The sequence below is a fragment of the Mobula birostris genome, chromosome 11 (genome assembly GCF_030028105.1).
Source record: "Mobula birostris isolate sMobBir1 chromosome 11, sMobBir1.hap1, whole genome shotgun sequence".
NCBI classification, from domain to species: domain Eukaryota; kingdom Metazoa; phylum Chordata; class Chondrichthyes; order Myliobatiformes; family Myliobatidae; genus Mobula; species Mobula birostris.
The window spans coordinates 3,244,519-3,265,318 of NC_092380.1; the positions used below are offsets into that span (position 1 = coordinate 3,244,519).

At 47.9% G+C, this 20,800-nt stretch overlaps 1 protein-coding gene across 3 annotated transcripts in view; it reads right to left on the bottom strand.

Annotated features, from left to right (window-relative positions):
* Positions 1-13,056: 13,056 nt before the first annotated feature.
* The window catches only part of LOC140204745 (caspase recruitment domain-containing protein 11-like), an 82,244-nt gene continuing 74,500 nt past the window's right edge, over positions 13,057-20,800 (bottom strand). For all 3 annotated transcript variants that reach the window (XM_072271503.1, XM_072271502.1, XM_072271501.1), the window contains 2 exons: positions 19,850-19,965; positions 13,057-14,503 (listed from right to left, as the gene is read on the bottom strand). In XM_072271503.1, the coding sequence (XP_072127604.1) occupies positions 14,302-14,503; positions 19,850-19,965 (318 nt within the window). In that variant the 3' untranslated portion in view covers positions 13,057-14,301. The remainder of the gene's footprint in view (positions 14,504-19,849; positions 19,966-20,800) is intronic.

The window sequence follows — 20,800 nt, forward strand, 5'->3', positions numbered from 1 at the left end:
CAGTAGGAACGGTTAGAGTGGGCACGTGGACAAGTGGTTAAGGCATTGGACTAGCGACCTGAAGGTCATGAGTTTGAGCCCCAGCCGAGGCAATGTGTTGTGTCCTTGAACAAGGCACTTAATCACACATTGCTCTGCGACGACACTGGTGCCAAGCTGTATGGGTCCTAATGCCCTTCCCTTGGACAACATCGGTGTCGTGGAGAGGGGAGACTTGCAGCATGGGCAACTGCTGGTCTTCCATACAACCTTGCCCAGGCCTGCGCCCTGGAGAATGAAGACTTTCCAGGCACAGATCCATGGCCTCGCAAGACTAACGGATGCCTTTGCTTTAGGTATGGTTAGAGTGCCAGAGTAGAGAGTAGACCTTCACACATCGGCAGGGAATCATACAACAAAGTTCAATATTATTTAATGTAATTTCCTGTACACAGATGTAAAGGAGACCTAATGAATCACAAAAAACACATTAAGATAAAGAACATCATAATAAAAACACATTAAACATAAATACATAAGATACACACAGATTGATTGTACATCCATAAAGTGTTGCTGGGCACAGGAGTGTCTGGACATAAGGTGACTGACAGAAAATGATAAAGTGAACAACACACACAAAATGCTGGAGGAACTCAGCAGGCCAGGCAGTGTCTATGGAAAAGAGTACAGTCGACGTTTTACACCGAGACTCTTCAGCAGGACAGTGAATTCTGCTGGAGGTTCTCAGCCTGAAACATCGACTATACTTTTTTCCATAGACACTGCCTGGCCTGCTGAGTTCCTCCAGCATTTTGTGTGTGTTGCTTGGATTTCCAGCATCTGCAGATTTTCTCTCGTTAGTGGTAAAGAAATGGTGGTTGGGGGTGTGGTGGGCAACATTCCTCTATTTTTTTAACAGCTGCGTGGACCAACCATTGCTCTGACCAGGAAATTTTTTCACAGCCTGAAAACTGTGTGGCACTTTAATAAAACATTATGTAAAAGAAAATTCCAACTGTGTGGCAACAAAGGCTATGTGCATGGGAGCATTTCAGTTACCGCGTGGCCGCGCAGCGCCGCAGAGGGGGATCAGTGGCAGTGAGGTGGGTTAGTGGGTGGAGGTGTTGTCTATGTACATCACAGTTTGTGCTTCATAGGATTGCTTTTATATTTATTCTGTTTGTTTTGTTTTGACAGTGTATCAATGGGACAGGGACCGGGTCTTTGAATGAGGAACTACCTGAGGTTTGGACAATTTAAACGCAGGGCTGGATGGATTGAAAAGGCAGGGTGTCAGGACTGGAGGCGACGGCTGGCCCAGATCTGCCTGCAGCTCTGCGATGTTTGCTCCGCTCTTCGCTACACTGAGGCCGAAGCTGCGGGCCCGCTCTGGGCCTTGTGTCTGCGAGCTCTGTGACGTCCTGCCCTGGGCCTTGTGTCTGCGAGCTCTGTGACGTTCTGCCCTGGGCCTTGTGTCTGCGAGCTCTGTGACGCTCTGCTCTGGGTCTTGTGTCTGCGAGCTCTGTGATGTTCTGCTCTGGGCCTTGAGTCTGCGAGCTCTGTGACGTTCTGCCCTGGGCCTTGTGTCTGCGAGCTCCGCGACGTTCTGCTCTGGGCCTTGTGTCTGCGAGCTCCGCGACGTTCTGCTCTGGGCCTTGTGTCTGTGAGCTCCGCGACGTTCTGCTCCACCGTGTGATGAACTGAGGCTGAGGCTGTGGCCTGCTCCAGGCTTCATGTCTATGGACTCACTTTCATTCTGAACGCTGTTTGCTCATTTTTATTGTTTGCACAATGTGTACGTGAGTCTTGGAGGAAGTCGTATCTTATGCACCCATATGTTCCACTCGCTGGTAGTTCAGTAGATGGAACGTGGAGAGTGAAGGGAATTGATAAGCACAAGTTCCTGTTGTAGGCTCCCTGCTGCTAAAACTTCTGCCCTGGAAAGGCAGCTGCCTTGAGATACAAGGGCCAAAAATTACTCTAAGTTACAATAAAAAAAATGAATACAGTACCGTGCAAAAATCTTAGGCACATGTATAGTTAGGGTGCCTAAGACAGTACTGTATATTGGTTAAAGTAGAAGGTGGCTGGGAAACAGGAATAAGGGTACTTAGCTTTGTGTTGGCTCAGTAGTTTTGTATTATTTGGCAACTGGGAAGACGTACAATGTAAAGGGGAATAGTGAGATAGTGTACATGGGTTCATGGACCGTTTAGAAACCTGACGGCAAAAGGGAAGAAGCTGTTCCTAAAGTGTGCATTATTATTAAATTAAAGAGCCAAGGAAGATTGAAATCAGTGAGGCGAGTGTGGAAGGCAAATGAGAGTTCAGCGCTGTCTACCAGCCTCTCGCCACTGCTGAAGGAAGGTGTTTGTGTGTGACTGTCTCTCTCTCTCTCTCTCTCTCTGTCTGTCTGTCTGTCTGTCTGTCTGTCTCTCTCTCTGCTCCCAGAGGAAGGTGCCTGTGTCTGACGGTCTCTTTCTCCCGCGATGCTGTTGGAAGATTTGGGTCCTGAGCAAGGTGTAATCGACACGGTCTGTAGTTCATGTTAAGATGTGCGTCTGGTTTCTGGTCACTCCTTTTTTTGTTGCTATTGGGCGATTTTGAATTGGGGCACTCTGCAGATAATGAGCACTGAGCTGAAACTGGATGTGCCCGGACCCCTTTGATTTTGTGTTTTATTTTCTATGATTTTTGCTCGTATTTTTGCTGTTGTTTGTGCGATTTGTGTTTTTGGTCATTGGTAGGGATTTGATGTTTTTCTTTGAATCAGTCTTATAGTTTTCTTTGTTGCATTACTGACTGTGGGAAGGCGAATCTCAGGGTTTTATACTGCATTCACACTTTGATAATAAATGTGCTTTAAATCTTTGTCGAGGCACTTGGCCTATCTTGTGAAGTCAGCTCTGCCAGACTGGGCAGATGAGGTCTGATAGCCAGGAAGGAGGTTCAGTGATGCTCCTTGGAGACGGAGGGGCATGACAAGGCACAGAAATAATCGCGGTCACCTAGGGAAGATCACAGTTTGTGATGACTGCTTGTACCGCTGAAGCTGGGCCTCCGAGGTCGAGAGAATGGAACTGTCCCAGTACAACATCTTTCTCCACTTTAAAGTCTCATCTGTCCAGATCTCCTGCTATTGTTGGGTATGGTGGACAACCCACCGCAGCCCCAGTAGAGTAGCACTTAGCATAACACTACCACAGCGCTAGCAACCCGGCTACAATCCCGCTGCTGTCTGGACGGAGTTTGTACGTTCTCCGGTGACCGACTGGGTCCAAAGACCTACTGCTCACTGGGTCACAAGGGTGTAAGTGGACATCACTGGCTCTCTGGGCAGGAAGGAACTGTTACCGTGCTTATCTCTAAATGACAATGGCTGATAGAATGCTGGCCTTCGGGCTGGTAACAGGGATAGAAGCAATGATCTTCAGCCTTGGCTGGAGAGCACCGAGACAGTACAGCTTGGGAAGGAGACACCGACCACAGATCGAACGTCAATCAGGATGTCTCCTTTACTGTCCAAGGGCTACCCACCATCCCGGCCATGCTCTCTTCTTGCTGCTGCCATCATAGTCAAAGATCAAAGATCAAAGATCAAAGTAAATTTCATTATCAGAGTGCATATATGTCACCGCATACAACCCTGAGATTCATTTTCCTGTGGGCATACTCAGCAAATCTATAGAATAGTAACTGTAACAGGATCCATGAAAGATCAACCAGAGTGCAGAAGACAACAAACTGTGCAAATGCAAATATAAATAAATAGCAATAAATAACGAGAACACGAGATAATGAGATAAAGAGTCCTTAAAATGAGATCATTGGTTGTGGGAACATCTCAATGATGGGCAAGTGAGTATAGTTATCCCCTTTTGCTTAAGAGCCTGATGGTTGTAGGGTAGTAACTGTTCTTGAACCTGGTGGTGTGAGTCCTGAGGCTCCTGTACCTTCTACCTGATGGCAGCAGCGAGAAGAGAGCATGACCTGGGTGTGGGGATCTCTGATGATGGATGCTGCTTTCCTACGACAGCATTTCAAGATGTGCTCAGTGGTTGGGAGGGCTTTACCGTGATGTACTGGGCCGAGTCCACTACCCGTTGCAGGTATTGGTGTTTCCATACCAGGCCGTGATGCAGCCAGTCAATACACTCTCAAGAAAGAGGTACAGGAACCTCAGGACCCACACGACCAGGTTCAGCAAAGTTAGTACTATCAACAGTCAGGCTCTTGAACAAAAGGGGATAACTTCACTCAGCCTCACTTGCCCCTTCACTGAACTGTTCTCACAATGGGCTCACTTTTAAGGACTCTTCATCTCATTCTCAATATTTATTGCTTATTTATTTATTAATTATTATTTCTTTTTTTCACTTTCTTTTTATATTTGCACAGTTTGTTGTCTTCTGTACATCAGTTGTCTGTCGGTCCTGTTGGGTGCAGTCTTTCATTGATTCTATTCTTTCTTGTTTTTACTGTGAATGCCTGCAAAAAATGAATCTCAAGGTTGTATATGGTGACATATATATATATATACTTTGAAAATAAATTTACTTTGAACTTTGAAGTTATGAGAGGAGACAGCACATGTGATGTTAAATGTCCTGGAATGTGGAAGTTTAAGAGATGAACTCATGAGGTAAATAGGTTCCTGACAAAGTGGGAAGTCAGCACGTATGCTCCAGCCCACACTGACACATCCATTTCTGAGATTACAAATTCACATAAACCAGTTGCTTCCCATGTGTACTTCACTCGAAACTGTTCTTGAAATTCCTTCTTTAGCACTGAGCTCAGTGCTCTAAATTCACCTCTTAGACCATAAGATCACAAGACATTGGATCAGAATCTGGCCATTCGGCCCATCAAACTGCTCTGCCTTTCCATCATAGCTAATTTAATATTCCTTTCAAACCCATTCTCTGACTTTCTCCCCACAATCCTTGACACTCTGACTAACAAAGAACCTATCAAACTCCGCTCTAAATATGCCCAGTGACGACCTCCGCAGTTATCTGTTGCAATGAATTTCACCGATTTACCACCCTCTGGTTAAAGAAATTCCTCCTCATCTCCGTCCTAAAGGGACGTCCTTGTGTTCTTAGGCTGTTCTCGCTGGTCCTAGGCTCCCCCAGTGTAGGAAACAGGCTCTCCACATCCACTTTATCTTGGTGTTTCAATACTCAATAGGTTTTCAATATTCAATATTCAATACAAATTGACAATAAACTGGACTGGTCTAAGAACACTGAGGCTGTCTACAAGAAGGGTCAGAGCCGTCTCTACTTCCTGAAGAGACTGAGGTCCTTTAACATCTGCCAGACGATGCTGAGGATGTTCTATGAGTCTGTGGTGGCCAGTGCTATCATGTTTGCTGTTGTGTGCTGGGGCAGCAGGCTGAGGGTAGCAGACACCAACAGAATCAACAAACTCATTCGTAAGGCCAGTGATGTTGTGGGGATGGAACTGGACTCTCTGACGGTGGTGTCTGAAAAGAGGATGCTGTCCAAGTTGCATGCCATCTTGGTCAATGTCTCCCATCCACTACATAATGTACTGGGTGGGCACAGGAGCACATTCAGCCAGAGACTCATTCCACCGAGATGCAGCACAGAGCGTCATAGGAAGTCATTCCTGCCTGTGGCCATCAAACTTTACAACTCCTCCCTTGGAGGGTCAGACACCCTGAGCCTGGTCCTGGATTTATTTCATAATTTACTGGCATAATTTACATATTACTATTTAACTATTTATGGTTCTATTATTTTTTATTATTTATGGTGCAACTGTAATGAAAACCAATTTCCCCCTGGGATCAATAAAGTATGACTATGACTATGACTATGACTATGTTTCAATGAGATCCCTCCCTCATTCTTCTAAACTCCAGCAAGTACAGATTTGGAGCCATCAAACATACCCCAATGGTCAACCCAATCATTCCGAGATCACTCTCATGAACCTCCTCTGGACTCTCTCCAATGCCAGCGCATCCCTTCTTAGATAAGGGGCCCAAAACTGTTTACAATACTCCAAGTGCGGTCTGACCAATGCCTTATAAAGTGTCGGCCTGTGCCTTCCCTCTGCCTGTGTGTTTTGGAGGAAGTCATATCTTGTTCACCCATATGTTCCTCTTGCTGGTGGTTCAGAGGGTGGAACGTGGACAGATGATAAGCATAAGTTCCTCCTGTAGCTCCAACGTCCGCCTTGGAGAGGCAGCTGCCTTGAGATACAAGGGCCTTCACCGATTAGCCCTTCGCTTGGCAGGAAAGCTGAGTCCTCAGCACAGACAGGGCCCCCCCCCATCCCTTCCACATCTCTTTCAGCTCCGACCATCTGGCAGAAGGTACCACAGTATAAGAACAAGGACTGTCAGGCTGGGTCACAGTTTCTTTCCCCAGACTGTGAGACTCCTGAACACCCTGCTGCCAGCCAGTTCACGTTACCTATGACAGCGGCAGAGGCATTGTACTGTTGAATATTTCACTGCATGTCCTATATGCTCTTTATGTCAACTTGTAATCTATAGAATACCTTCTTGTCTGTTAGTGTTATTTTATTTTTAAAATTTTATTTAGAGATACAGAGCAGAACAGGCCGCTTCCAGCCTAACGAGCCATCCTGCCCACTTAGCTAACCCTAGCCTAATCACAGAACAATTTACAATCACCAATTAACCGACGAACACCTCGATCTTTGGATTGTCGGAGGAAACTGGAGCACTGGGAAGAAACCCACATGGTTCACTGGGAGAATGTGGAAACTGCTGGGATTGAATTCCGATCTCTGGAATGCCCCAAGCTTAACCGCCGTCATGCTAACCGTTATGACACCGTGGCGCGTGTGATATATGTACTCGGTTTTGCACCTTGGTCCCATGGTTTCGTTTAGCTGTATTCAGGCATACAGCTGAATGACAATACACTTGAACTGGACAGCCGATATATTTCGGTGTTGGAGTTGCTCCGTGGCTGGCGAGGAAGCAGATCTGTCAAGCTAGGTGGCTGCAGAGGCCTGTGACTCTGACAGGTTCTGTGGGCTTGTCAGGGAAGAGTTCTTGTGGGCTAGTCACAAAAATGACGGAGTACCCGAGCGAGCGGAAATAGACAATAGACAATAGGTGCAGGAGTAGGCCATTCGGCCCTTCGAGCCAGCACCGCCATTCACTGTGATCATGGCTGATCATCCACAATCAGTATCCATTTCCTGCCTTATCCCCATAACCTTTGATTCAACTATCTTTAAGAGCTCTATCCATCTCTTTCTTGAAAGCATCCAGAGACTTGGCCTCCACAAACTTCTGGGGCAGAGCATTCCATATATCCACCACTCTCTGGGTGAAAAAGTTTTTCCTCAACTCCGTTCTAAATGGCCTACCCCTAATTCTTAAACTGTGGCCTCTGGTTCTGGACTCACCCATCAGCGGGAACATGCTTCCTGCCTGCAGCGTGTCCAATCCCTTAATAATCTTGTATGTTTCAATAAGACCCCCTCTCAGCCTTCTAAATTCCAGAGTATGCAAACCCAGTCGCTCCAATCTTTCAACTTATGACAGTCCCGCCATCCCGGGAATTAACCTTGTGAACCTACGCTGCACTCCCTCAATAGCAAGAATGTTCTTCCTCAAATTTGGAGACCAAAACTGCACACAGTACTCCAGGTGTGGTCTCACCAGGGCCCTGTACAGCTGCAGAAGGACCCCTTTGCTCTTATGCTCAATTCCCGTTGTTATGAAGGCCAGCATGCCATTAGCTTTTTTCACTGCCTGCTGTACTTGCATGCTTGCTTTCAGTGACTGATGTACAAGAACACTTAGATCTCGTTGTGCTTCTCCTTTTCCTAACTTGATCCATTTAGATAATAATCTGCCTTCCCGTTCTTACCACCAAAGTGGATAACCTCACATTTATCCACATTAAACTGCATCTGCCATGCATCTGCCCACTCACCCAGCCTGTCCAAGTCACCCTGCATTCTCATAACATCCTCCTCACATTTCACACTGCCACCCAGCTTTGTGTCATCAGCAAATTTGCTAATGTTACTTTTAATTCCCTCATCTAAATCATTAATATATATTGTAAACAGCTGCGGTCCCAGCACTGAACCCTAAGGTACCCCACTGGTCACCGCCTGCCATTCCGAAAGGGACCCGTTAATCGCTACTCTTTGTTTTCTGTCAGCCAGCCAATTTTCAATCCATGTCAGTACTCTTCCCCTAATACCATGTGCCCTAAATCTGACGGCCGCTACAGCCGCTCATTTGTGGGCCCGTAGTGGAGCTTCCTGAGCCTGTGAGAGAGTTCAGAAGGCCAGACACAGAGACAAGATGGCCACTAACAGAGGAGGGGTCCTGTAGTCTAGTGGCGGAGGGGCTTTGTGGTCCTACAACAGAGGAGCTGCAGGACGGGATGGAGAGCTCTGTGAACCAGTGTTGAGGAGCTCTGTGTTCCAACCACAGGGGAGGGGCTTATAGTCCTGTGACTGAGAGAATCTGTGGATCAGTGATGGGATGGAGAGACCTGTGGACCAGTGACAGGGGAGTGTGGCTGACATGGAATGCTGTTCCAGTCGGATCACAATCAGGTTATTCCGTTGACGTGCTGTGTGCTGGCTCTGAGGGGGCCATGCTCACTGCGATTCTTAGTCCCAAGCACAATGGTCAGAGGTGATTTGGGGATCTGACGGGGTGAAGAGTTTGCCTCAGCATCAGCAGTTAGCACCCATCGCCGTCCTGCTAACCCCCTCATACGGATGGCATTTGTGCTCGGATTTAGGACATGTACATCCGGAAACAGCGAAATGCGCCGTTTGTGTTAACGACCAACACAGTCTACGGATGTGCTGCAGCCAAGGCTGCAAACGTCACCACACATTTCAGCACCAACATCCCATTCCCACCGTGCTCAGGAAAACAACACAGAACACAACAAGCAACAAAACAACCACAAAACAGACCCCTTCCCCCCCCACACAGACACGGACACAGACACACACACAGACACTGAAGCACAGACACACACACACAGTCACACACACACACAGACACACACACACACACGCGTGTGCCTCCGGGACACCAGTCTCCAAGCTTCGGCCATTGGGCTCTGACTTCCGGACTTCCAGGACTTCATGCTTTGACCTTTGGTATTGATCCCTGGACTGGCCGAGTATGGGCCCCCGAGTATGGGACTGGCTGAGTATGGGACCCCCAGTGTGGGACCCCGAGTATGGGACTGGCCGAGTATGGGACCCCGAGTGTGGGACCCCGAGTATGGAACTGGCTGAGTATGGGACCCCGAGTGTGGGACTGGCTGAGTATGGGACCCCGAGTGTGGGACCCTGAGTATGGGACCCCGAGTGTGGGACTGGCTGAGTATGGGACCCCTAGTATGGGACTGACTGAGTATGGGACTCCGAGTATGGGACTGGCCGAGTATGGGACCCCGAGTATGGGACTGGCTGAGTATGGGACCCTGAGCTCCAGGCTCTCCAACTCACCAGCCCTCATGCCTCATGCTCCCGTCACGAGATAACAGACACCGACCTGTCCGCACCACAGCTAAAGAACCCACTCACGTTCTCTGCCAGAACTCACTTGTGAATGCCCCCCCACCACTTGATTTCAGTGCAGGGAACTTCCGTGATCAGCTCTCTGCAGAGTACCTTTGGGATTGTAGGAAGTTTGGGAGACGTATTGTAGCCAATCCACCCTGTCTCTGCTGTGTGGTTACTGAACATCCTGAACTCCAAGGCAAACTCACACGGAAGACTAAACCTCCCCATGAAGTCTGCGGCTATCAGTCAATCTCGCTGGAGGAACTCAGCGCGTCGAGCAGCATCTGTATGAAAAAAATTAACCTTTGATGTGCCTCCTGTTTGCACGGAGGGGAGAAAATTCAAAAATCAGAAGTGCAAAGAGACTTGGGAATCCTCGTGCAGGGTTCCCTAAAGGCTAATTTGCAGGTTGAGTTGGTGGTGAGAAAGGCAAATGCAATGTTAGCATTCACTTCGAGAGGACTGAAACATAAAAGCAAGGATGTAATGTTGAGGCTTTATAAGGCATTGGTCAGACTACATTTGGAGTATTGTGAGAAGATTTGGGCCCCTTATGTAAGAAAGGATGTGCTGGCATTGGAGAGGGTCCAGAGGAGGTTCACACAAATGAGTCTGGCTAACGTATGTGGAGCGCTTGATGGCTCTGGGCCCGTACTGGCTGGAGTTTAGAAGAATGAGGGGGGGATCTCATTGAAACCTATCAAATATTGAAAGGCCTAGACAGACTGGACATGGAGAGGATGCTTCCTGTAGTGGGGGAGTCTAGGACCAGTATGCACAATCTTAGAATAGAGGGACGGCCCTTTGGAACAGACACGAGAAGGAATTCCTTTAGCCAGAGGATAGTTGATCTGTAGAATTCATTGCCACAGGTGGCTGTGGAGGCCAAGTCATTGGGGTATATTTAAAGCAAGGGTTGATAGGTTCCTGATTAATCAAGGTGAAAAAGGTTACGGGGAGAAGGCAGGAGGACGGAGTTGAGAGAGATAATAAATCAGCCATGATTGAACGATGGAGCAGACTCGATGGGCCAAATGGCCTAATTCTGCTCCCATGTCTTATGGTTTTACAGACGTTTTGCAGGGTTTTGGTCTGGTACCTCAGTAATTCCTTTCCTCACACAGATGCTGCTCGACCCCTTGTATATCTCCAACAGTTTGTTCATTGTTCCAGTTTGCAGTACCTACTCTTGTGTCTGTCTACGAGTACAGTTTGTAGAAACCCATTTACCCCTGAGGGTAATCAACTAATGAGGTGTGTGGGGTGTCCAGAGAGGGTAACACCTCTGGTGAAGGGGCTTGCCGTGTCCATTCTGGGGCAGCTCACTCAGCAGACCCCAGCGGACACTCTTCGCTCACCTGCGACTGTTTGCTTGCAACAGCGGCCGCAGCCCAGCACACAGCTTCAAATGGCGGGTTAAGCCAGGTGAGGGTAGCCGGTGGGCCTCGTACTCCGGTGAGACGGGGACACGCCTGTCCTGGCATGCGAAGTCAGCTCTGACGGACTGGGCGGATGAGATCAACGGAGAGGTCAAACAGCCAGGAAGGCGGTTCTGCAATGCTCCGTGGAGAGCGAAGGGCAGTGGAAGAAGTCATGGTCACCCACTGGAACCAAGAAAGACCCCGGTTGTGACACTACTCGCACCACTGGACCTGGGCTTCTGATGTCAAGAGGGTGGAACTGCCTCAGTGCAACGGCCTTTCCACTTCAAAAATCTCCCGCACAGGTTTCCTGTCATCGCAGGACATAACGGACAACCACCAATCAAATAATAACACTGATAATATAATTAAATTTGATAAGTAGTTGAACAGAATCAAAAATAAGATGTATTTACAATATATTTTAAAAAATCTGTCTTTAAAACTTTCTTCCAGTCCATGTCTTTCTCTCACAGACCCACGTAGACATTTTCCACCAAAAATCCATACTCCTCATTGAAATTGCCTTGGGCACGTCCGGAGCGTTGAATTCAGTTTTAGTTGCCCCATTATCGGAAGGATGTGGAGACTTCGGAGAAGGGGAGGAAGAGGTTTACCAGGACACTGCCTGGATTTCAGGGCATGTGCTGTAACGAGAGGCTGTGTTGTTTTCTCCGGGGTGTTGGAGGCTGAGGGGAGACCTGATAGAAGTTTAGAAGATTTTGAGAGGCAGAGTTAGAAGAGACAGCTGGTACTTTTTACCCAGGGTTGAAATGTCTAACATTGAAGAATGTGCGCTAAAGGTGAGAGGAGTAGATTCAAAGGAGATGTGTGGCTCAAGTTACTTATACGGAGAGTGGTGGGTACATGGAATGTGCCAGGGGTGGTGTGGGCAAATAAGATCCATTTAAGAGATATTTAGAGAGGTACTGGAATGTACCCTCCCTTCCTCTATTCCTGACTCTGACCTTTTACTTGCCTATTACTTTCCCCTCGGCCCCCTCCTCCTTCCCTTTCTCCTATGATCTATCTGCTTTCCCCTCTGCTTATCCCTTCTTCTCCAGCCCTTACATCTCCCTACCTCCCACCCAGTTTCACTTATCACCTTCAATCTAGCCTCCTTCCCCTCCCCACACCTTTTTATTCTCTTTCCCCTTCATTTCCAGTCCCGATGAAGGGCCTCAGCCTGAAATGTCCACTATTTACTCTTCTCCATAGATGCTGCCTGTCCCGCTGAGTTTCTCCAGCATTTCGTGCGCGTTTCCCGCATCTGCAGACTGTCTCGTGTTTATTATCTGCTTCTCTCCTGCTTATCAGTATCCTGAACTCCTTTTGAACTAAAGTTATCAGTAACTTTGAAATATTATTTAACAACGAAAAATAAACTGTTAAAATTTTAACACAAAGCAAAACGTCGTAGATATTGGAAATCAGAACTTGAAAGAGAAAACACTCAAAACACTTGGCAGGTTGGGAGAACGCACCCGTGTATGACATGCCACATACAATGGAAAGGGTTAGTGGAGGGTGAGAAAAGGAGCTACTTCCCCTTTCTCGATGAGGAAAGGGTGAGTGAACAAGGGCTTTTCTCTTTGGAATAAAGGAGGATGAGAGATGTGTAAGATGATAAGAGGCATAGATCCAGTGGACAAACAGAGACATTTTCCCTGGTGGAAATGGCTAATACAAAGGGTCATAACTTTAAGGTGTTTGAGGAAAGTGTGTGGGGGGGTGGATATTAGAGGTAGTTTTTTTTACACAGTATGGTGTATGCTGCCAGGAGTGCTGGTAGAGGAAGATAATATATCTAAGTCTCTTAATATCTCTTAGATAGGCACATAGATAAAATAAAAATGGAGGACTACATAAGAGAGAAGGGTCAAATGGATCTTGGACAACACACATAAAAGTTGCTGGTGAACGCAGCAGGCCAGGCAGCAGCTCTAGGAAGAGGTACAGTCAACGTTTCGAGCCGAGACCTTTCGTCAGGACTAACTGAAAATCTCTTACTATCTCCTTTCAGTTTGTCCTGACGAAGGGTCTCGGCCTGAAACGTCGACTGTACCTCTTCCTAGAGGTGCTGCCTGGCCTGCTGCGTTCACCAGCAACTTTGATGTGTGTTGCTTGAAATTCCAGCATCTGCAGATTTCCTCGTGTTTGCGTTTTTAAATAGATCTTGGAGTAGGTTAAAAGCGTGGTACAACATAGTGGGCTGAAAGGCCTGTATTGTACTGTACTGTGTTCTATGTTTTAACCATTCAGCTCTGGAACTAACTAGTCACTACAGTTAGACAACTGTACACTGTGACTACTTTGCATTAAAATGGACAATCGTTTTGTTCTAATTGTGTTGTTTCTGTAAAAGTTGTGTATAAATTATTTTTAATATATGTTTTTCTTCTGAATGCTGCCCACCTGATGGTCTGTGCCTGCCATGCTGTGGCAAGTGCGTTTCTCACGGGGCACACGCATACTTGTGCGGACGACAATAAACTTGACTTTGACTTTGAAACTGAATATTTAAGGTCAAAGACATTTAAATGGAATTGGGTAAACATTAAGAGGGAAAATAATTTTTCAGATGCAGTAAAGAGAGGGGGAGGAGCAAATGAAAGCGGAGGTGTGTTAGTTAGGAATATAGAACATAGAACAGCTTAGTACAGGCTCTTCGACCCACGATGTTGTGCCGACTTTTTAACCTACCCTAAGATAAATCTAACCCTTCCCTCCTACATAGCCCTCCATTTTTCTATTCTCTATATGTTTCTTAAATAGAAGAGGAGATTCCATAAAAGGATAAAAGGGACGACAATTCAGGGGAAAAAGGGGCTGGGAATGGGAGCTGGAAAAACAAAAGGTCATAGTGTTAGAGAATAGTTAGGCCATTCAGCCTGTTCAGTCTATGCTGACTCAGCTGAAGAATAATCCAGTTGGTTTGTCTCGCCCATCCTCTTATAGCCCTGCAAATCATTCTTTACAGATACCTATCCAGCTCCCTTCTGGTGTGACGGACTCGCCCTCTACATCTCCACGTTCCTCCATCCAGCCGCCCAGTCCTGCTTCTCTGGCATCATGGGTAGTATCGCTGGAGAAGGATTGAGATCAATGTATCAGATGTAATCTTGTTGCAGCCACCAGCATGTATCTACCAGTTGGTACCTTGTAGTTTTCTGCTTTCTCTTTGGACCTGTGCCTAGAGGAGAGTGACTGCGGCTTCAATGTCATTGGACATCTGACAGGAGATACCTTGTTGGGCTGGATTCCCACATCAGTTCCCACCAGGACCATAGTCCTTCCATTCCATATTACGGACCGAAGCTCAGCTGGCTGAGGAGCCTTAGTTCTGCTCGATCCAGACGAGTTTTGTCTGCTCCTGCAAGATGCTCTCCTTCATGGCTTTGGCCAGCTCATTGACGTTGCCCCAGGTGTTGGGCTCCACCGTGGCTGAGAGGCAGGGCACAGACTCCAGGTGTTTCTGCTCAATCCGGTAGAGTTTCAGGAATTCCTCGTCACTGCTGCAGGACTTGGGAACCAGTTTCCTGCAGTGAGAGATGAAAGAAGGTTTCAAACGCTCCCTGCAACATCTAGTTCTCTCAACAAACATCTAACCTTCTGCCAACAGTCTCCCCTCTCCACCAACATTCCATCACCTTCTAACAACAGTCTGTCTACTTCCTCCACAAAATCTACCTACATCTGCCACCAATTTAACCCTTTCCAAAACATTTACATCCTCTCCAACCATCTACTCCCTTCCCAAAGGTCTACCCCTTCTGTCAAGACTCCACCACTCTTTGCCAATTCTATCCCTCTCTAACGTCCATCCAACACCATTCCTCCCAAAGTATTCTCATCTGCTACCTTCCAAGCTGACTGACAAGAGGTGGAGGCAGGGAGAGGGGTGAACTGGAAGTACCCAGGTGAGGCTGAGCTCAGCTCAGGATGGTGGGACAATGTCTAGTGTCAAGTGTCAACCTCACTGTCCTGGGTTCCAGGGATGGGCGGACGAGTAGCTGGACTGGTGGATTTACAGCTTCTCGTCAAAACCCAGTCATGTCAGCCACTTAAGTGGGTAACACACTTTTCCACCATCCTGAGAAGTAAAGCTTTGCTCTGGATCTTGAGGGCACCACAGAAGTGTAGCGGTTAGCATGACGCTATTACGGTTCGGGGCATCGGAGTTCAGGGTTCAATCCCGGCGTCATCTGTAAGGAGTCTCTGTATGCCCTCCCCGTGAAATGCGTGGATTTTCCTGGGGTGCTCTGGTTTCTTCCGACAGTCTAAAGCCACATTAGTTAGTAGGTCAATTGATCATTGGTCCTGTGATTAGGTTAGGGATAAATCAGGGGTCGTCGGAGGTTGCTATGTGGTTTGGCTCATTGGGTTGGAAAGGCTCATTCCGCACTGCATCTCTAAATAAAATAAAATTAGAATAAAGAAAATCCATCGTGACAGCTGGATACTTAGAGTCGTATAGCCACACCACAGGGAAACATACCCTTCAGCTCATCTAATGTGTCAATTGTCAAACAACAAATTCAATAACAATCCACAAAACCATAAGATGTAGGAGCAGAATTAGGCCATTTGGCCCATCAAGTCTGCTCTGCCATTTTATCATGGATGATCCGTACCCCTCTCAGCTCTGATATCCTGCCTTCTCCTCTTATCCCTTCATGCCCTGACTGATCAAGAATCTATGCCACAGCCACCTTTGGCACCAAATTCCAGATTCACCACTCTCTGGCTAAAGAAATTCCTCTTTATATCTCCATTCTAAATGAGCATCCCTATATTCTGAGGCTGTGCCCTTTGGTGTTAGACTCCCCCATGGGAAATATCATCTCCACGTTTACTCTATCGAGGCCTTTCAACATACAATAGATTTTAATGAATCCCATTGTTTTCACCCCACGTTCCCTTCAATCTCCCCGAGATTCTTCCCCAGGGGTCCATTTACAGCAGCCTCTGAACTAACCAGCTGATCTTTGGGATGTGGGAAGAAACAGGAAAAACACACGTGGCCACAAGGAGAATGTGCAAACTCCACACAGCCATCGCCCAAAGCCGTGATTGAACCTGGGTCTCTGGAGAGGTGAAGGTTGTGATTGAACTTGGGTCTGCGGAGAGGTGAAGGTTGTGTTTGAACCTGGGTCTCTGGAGAGGTGAGTTTGTGATTGAACCTGGGTCTGCGGAGAGGTGAAGGTTGTGATTGAACCTGGGTCTGTGGAGAGGTGAAGGTTGTGATTGAACCCGGGTCTGTGGAGAGGTGAGTTTGTGATTGAACCTGGGTCTCTGGAGAGGTGAGTTTGTGATGGAACCTGGGTCTCTGGAGTGGTGAGGTTGTGATTGAACCTGGGTCTGCAGAGAGGTGAGTTTGTGATGGAACCTGGGTCTCTGGAGAGGTGAGGTTGTGATTGAACCTGGGTCTGCGGAGAGGTGAAGGTTGTGATTGAACCTGGGTCTGTGGAGAGGTGAGTTTGTGATTGAACCTGGGTCTCTGGAGAGGTGAAGGTTGTGATTGAACCTGGGTCTCTGGAAAGGTGAGTTTGTGATTGAACCTGGGTCTCTGGAGAGGTGAGTTTGTGATTGAACCTGGGTCTGTGGAGAGGTGAGTTTGTGATTGAACCTGGGTCTCTGGAGAGGTGAGTTTGTGATTGAACTTGGGTCTGTGGAGAGGTGAGTTTGTGATTGAACCCGGGTCTGTGGAGAGGTGAGATTGTGATTGAACCTGGGTCTCTGGAGAGGTGAGTTTGTGATTGAACCTGGGTCTGTCGAGTGGTAAGTTTGTGATGGAACCTGGGTCTCTGGAGAGGTGAGTTTGTGATTGAACCTGGGTCTCTGGAGAGGTGAGTTTGTGATGGAACCTGGGTCTCTGGAGTGGTGAGGTTGTGATTGAACCTGGGTCTCTGGAGAGGTGAAGGTTGTGATTGAACCCGGGTCTGTGGAGAGGTGAGTTTGTGATTGAACCTGGGTCTCTGGAGAGGTGAGTTTGTGATGGAACCTGGGTCTCTGGAGTGGTGAGGTTGTGATTGAACCTGGGTCTGCAGAGAGGTGAGTTTGTGATGGAACCTGGGTCTCTGGAGAGGTGAGGTTGTGATTGAACCTGGGTCTGCGGAGAGGTGAAGGTTGTGATTGAACCTGGGTCTGTGGAGAGGTGAGTTTGTGATTGAACCTGGGTCTCTGGAGAGGTGAAGGTTGTGATTGAACCTGGGTCTCTGGAAAGGTGAGTTTGTGATTGAACCTGGGTCTCTGGAGAGGTGAGTTTGTGATTGAACCTGGGTCTGTGGAGAGGTGAGTTTGTGATTGAACCTGGGTCTCTGGAGAGGTGAGTTTGTGATTGAACTTGGGTCTGTGGAGAGGTGAGTTTGTGATTGAACCCGGGTCTGTGGAGAGGTGAGATTGTGATTGAACCTGGGTCTCTGGAGAGGTGAGTTTGTGATTGAACCTGGGTCTGTCGAGTGGTAAGTTTGTGATGGAACCTGGGTCTCTGGAGAGGTGAGTTTGTGATTGAACCTGGGTCTCTGGAGAGGTGAGTTTGTGATGGAACCTGGGTCTCTGGAGTGGTGAGGTTGTGATTGAACCTGGGTCTCTGGAGAGGTGAAGGTTGTGATTGAACCTGGGTCTCTGGAGTGGTGAGTTTGTGATTGAACCTGGGTCTCTGGAGAGGTGAAGGTTGTGATGGAACCTGGGTCTCTGGAGAGGTGAAGGTTGTGATTGAACCTGGGTCTCTGGAGTGGTGAGTTTGTGATTGAACCTGTGTCTCTGGAGTGGTGAGTTTGTGATGGAACCCGGGTCTGTGGAGTGGTGAGTTTGTGATTGAACCTGGGTCTCTGGAGAGGTGAGTTTGTGATTGAACCTGGGTCTCTGGAGTGGTGAGGTTGTGATTGAACCTGGGTCTGTGGAGAGGTGAAGGTTGTGATTGAACCTGGGTCTGTGGAGAGGTGAGTTTGTGATTGAACCTGGGTCTCTGGAGAGGTGAGTTTGTGATTGAACCTGGGTCTGTCGAGTGGTGAGTTTGTGATGGAACCTGGGTCTCTGGAGAGGTGAGTTTGTGATTGAACCTGGGTCTCTGGAGAGGTGAGTTTGTGATGGAACCTGGGTCTCTGGAGTGGTGAGGTTGTGATTGAACCTGGGTCTCTGGAGAGGTGAAGGTTGTGATTGAACCTGGGTCTCTGGAGTGGTGAGTTTGTGATTGAACCTGGGTCTCTGGAGAGGTGAGTTTGTGATTGAACCTGGGTCTCTGGAGAGGTGAAGGTTGTGATTGAACCTGGGTCTCTGGAGAGGTGAGGTTGTGATTGAACCTGCGTCTCTGGAGAGGTGAGTTTGTGATTGAACCTGGGTCTGTGGAGAGGTGAGTTTGTGATTGAACCTGGGTCTGTGGAGAGGTGAGTTTGTGATTGAACCTGGGTCTCTGGAGTGGTGAGTTTGTGATTGAACCTGGGTCTCTGGAGAGGTGAGGTTGTGATGGAACCTGGGTCTCTGGAGTGGTGAGTTTGTGATTGAACCTGGGTCTCTGGAGAGGTGAGTTTGTGATTGAACCTGGGTCTCTGGAGTGGTGAGGTTGTGATTGAACCTGGGTCTCTGGAGTGGTGAGTTTGTGATTGAACCTGGGTCTCTGGAGAGGTGAGGTTGTGATTGAACCTGGGTCTCTGGAGAGGTGAGTTTGTGATTGAACCTGGGTCTCTGGAGAGGTGAGTTTGTGATTGAACCTGGGTCTCTGGAGAGTTGAAGGTTGTGATTGAACCTGGGTCTCTGGAAAGGTGAGTTTGTGATTGAACCTGGGTCTCTGGAGAGGTGAGTTTGTGATTGAACCTGGGTCTCTGGAGAGGTGAAGGTTGTGATTGAACCTGGGTCTGTGGAGAGGTGAAGGTTGTGATTGAACCTGGGTCTCTGGAGAGGTGAAGGTTGTGATTGAACCTGGGTCTGTGGAGAGGTGAAGGTTGTGATTCTATCAGCTGCACCACTGTGCCAGCCAGAATTTAAGCTTCTTCAGTCCTTGACCCAAAATGTCACTCCATTTCCTTCCACAGATGCTGCCTGACCCACTGAGGTGTATTTTAATTAAGAAATACAATACGGTAACAGACCCCTTCTGGCTCCGTGCTGCCCATCTACACCCATGTGACCAATTAACATGGGCAGCACTGTGATGTAGCAATTAGCATAATGTTACTGCAGCAACAGTGACCCGGGTTCAATTCCCGCTGCTGCCTGTAAGGAGTTTGTACGTTCTCCCTGTGACCCCGTGAGTTTCCTCCGGGTGCTCCGCTTTCCTCCCACAGTCCAAAGACGTCCTGGCTAGTCGGTTAATTATTTTTATTTAGAGATACAGCACGGTAACAGCCCCTTTCTAGCTCAGTGAGCCACACGACCAACGATCCTCCCAATTCACCAGCGCTGTAACGGCGTTACGCACAACCAGCGACCCTCCCAATTCACCAGCGTCGTAACGGCGTTATGCACGACCAGCGACCCTCCCAATTCACCAGCGCCGTAATGACGTTACTCTAGGCACTACGCGATCGCACCGCCCAAATTGAGTTCCTCCATGTTTTGTGTATTGTTCACATGGAAATATATTGAAGTCTCAAAGCCATTAACAGCACGATAAAGTCAGGTTATCAGTTGGAATTCAGGGATGGGCACCTGATAAGACCAGGGTACATTCTGGGCATCTGCCCTGCTGTAAGAGACCAGGACCCGAACACGAAGTGTACTCAACCACTAAATGATCAGGAGGGGCATTGCACCTCACCCGCCCAACACAGCCTGCAGTATCCCATCCCTTCCCACTCCCCTCCATTGGTACAACCTCAGCAGTACACCACTCAGCTGCTCAAGCCTGTCCCGCTATTCAATGTCATCACGTCGTAGTCGGTTACCTCAGTTTCTTAATGTTTTTTGAAGTCACTTTGATGTGAATGATGATGGTATAGATATCCTTGCCGATTAAGTCCTTCACAGTGTGCACTCCCAAAGGAAGCAAGCCATGTTTGTTCTGAAAAGGAGAATGTTGGTGATTAAGATTTAGAGGAATAGCACCCCCACCCCCCCCCCCACCATCGAGCATGTCTATAAGGAGCACTGCCACAAAAAAGCAGCCCCATTCATCAAAGACCCACCATCCAGGCCGTGCTCTCTTCTCTCTGCTGCCATCAAGGAGGAGGTACAGGAGTCTTGGGCCCCACACTACCTGGATCAGGAACAGTGATTACCCCTCAACCATCAGGCTCCTGAACCGGAGTGGATGACTTCACTGAACTGATTCCACAGCCTATAAACTCACTTTCAAATACTCTATAACTTGTGTTCTCAGTGTGATTAATTGATTATTGTTTTTTTTGTGTGTTTGCACTGTTTGCCTTCTTTCGCAGATTGGCTGTCTGTCAGTCTTTGTGTGTAGTCCTTCGTCGATTCTATTGCATTTCTTTGTTCTGCTGTGAATGCCCGCAAAGAAATGAATCTCAGGGTGGTATATGGCGACACACACATACCTTGATAATACAATTATTTTGAACTTTGATGTTTAGTAGGTAATCCAAATGGCTGAGGGGAGGATGTGAGGTTTCACAGCCCAAGGGCAGCACACACAAAATGCTGGAGGAACACTACTGGTCAGGCTGATAGAGAAGAGTAAAGAGTCAACATTTTGGGCTGTGGCACTTCAACAGGACTGAAAAGGACAGGGGAAGAAGCCAGAGAAAGAGGTGACACAGGAAGGGGGACAAGTTAGCAGTTGATAGGTGAAGCCAGGTGAGGGGGAAGGTGGTTGGGTGGGCGGGGGGGGGGGAGAAGTGAGAAACTGGCAGGTGATCGGTGGAAAAGTTAAAGGG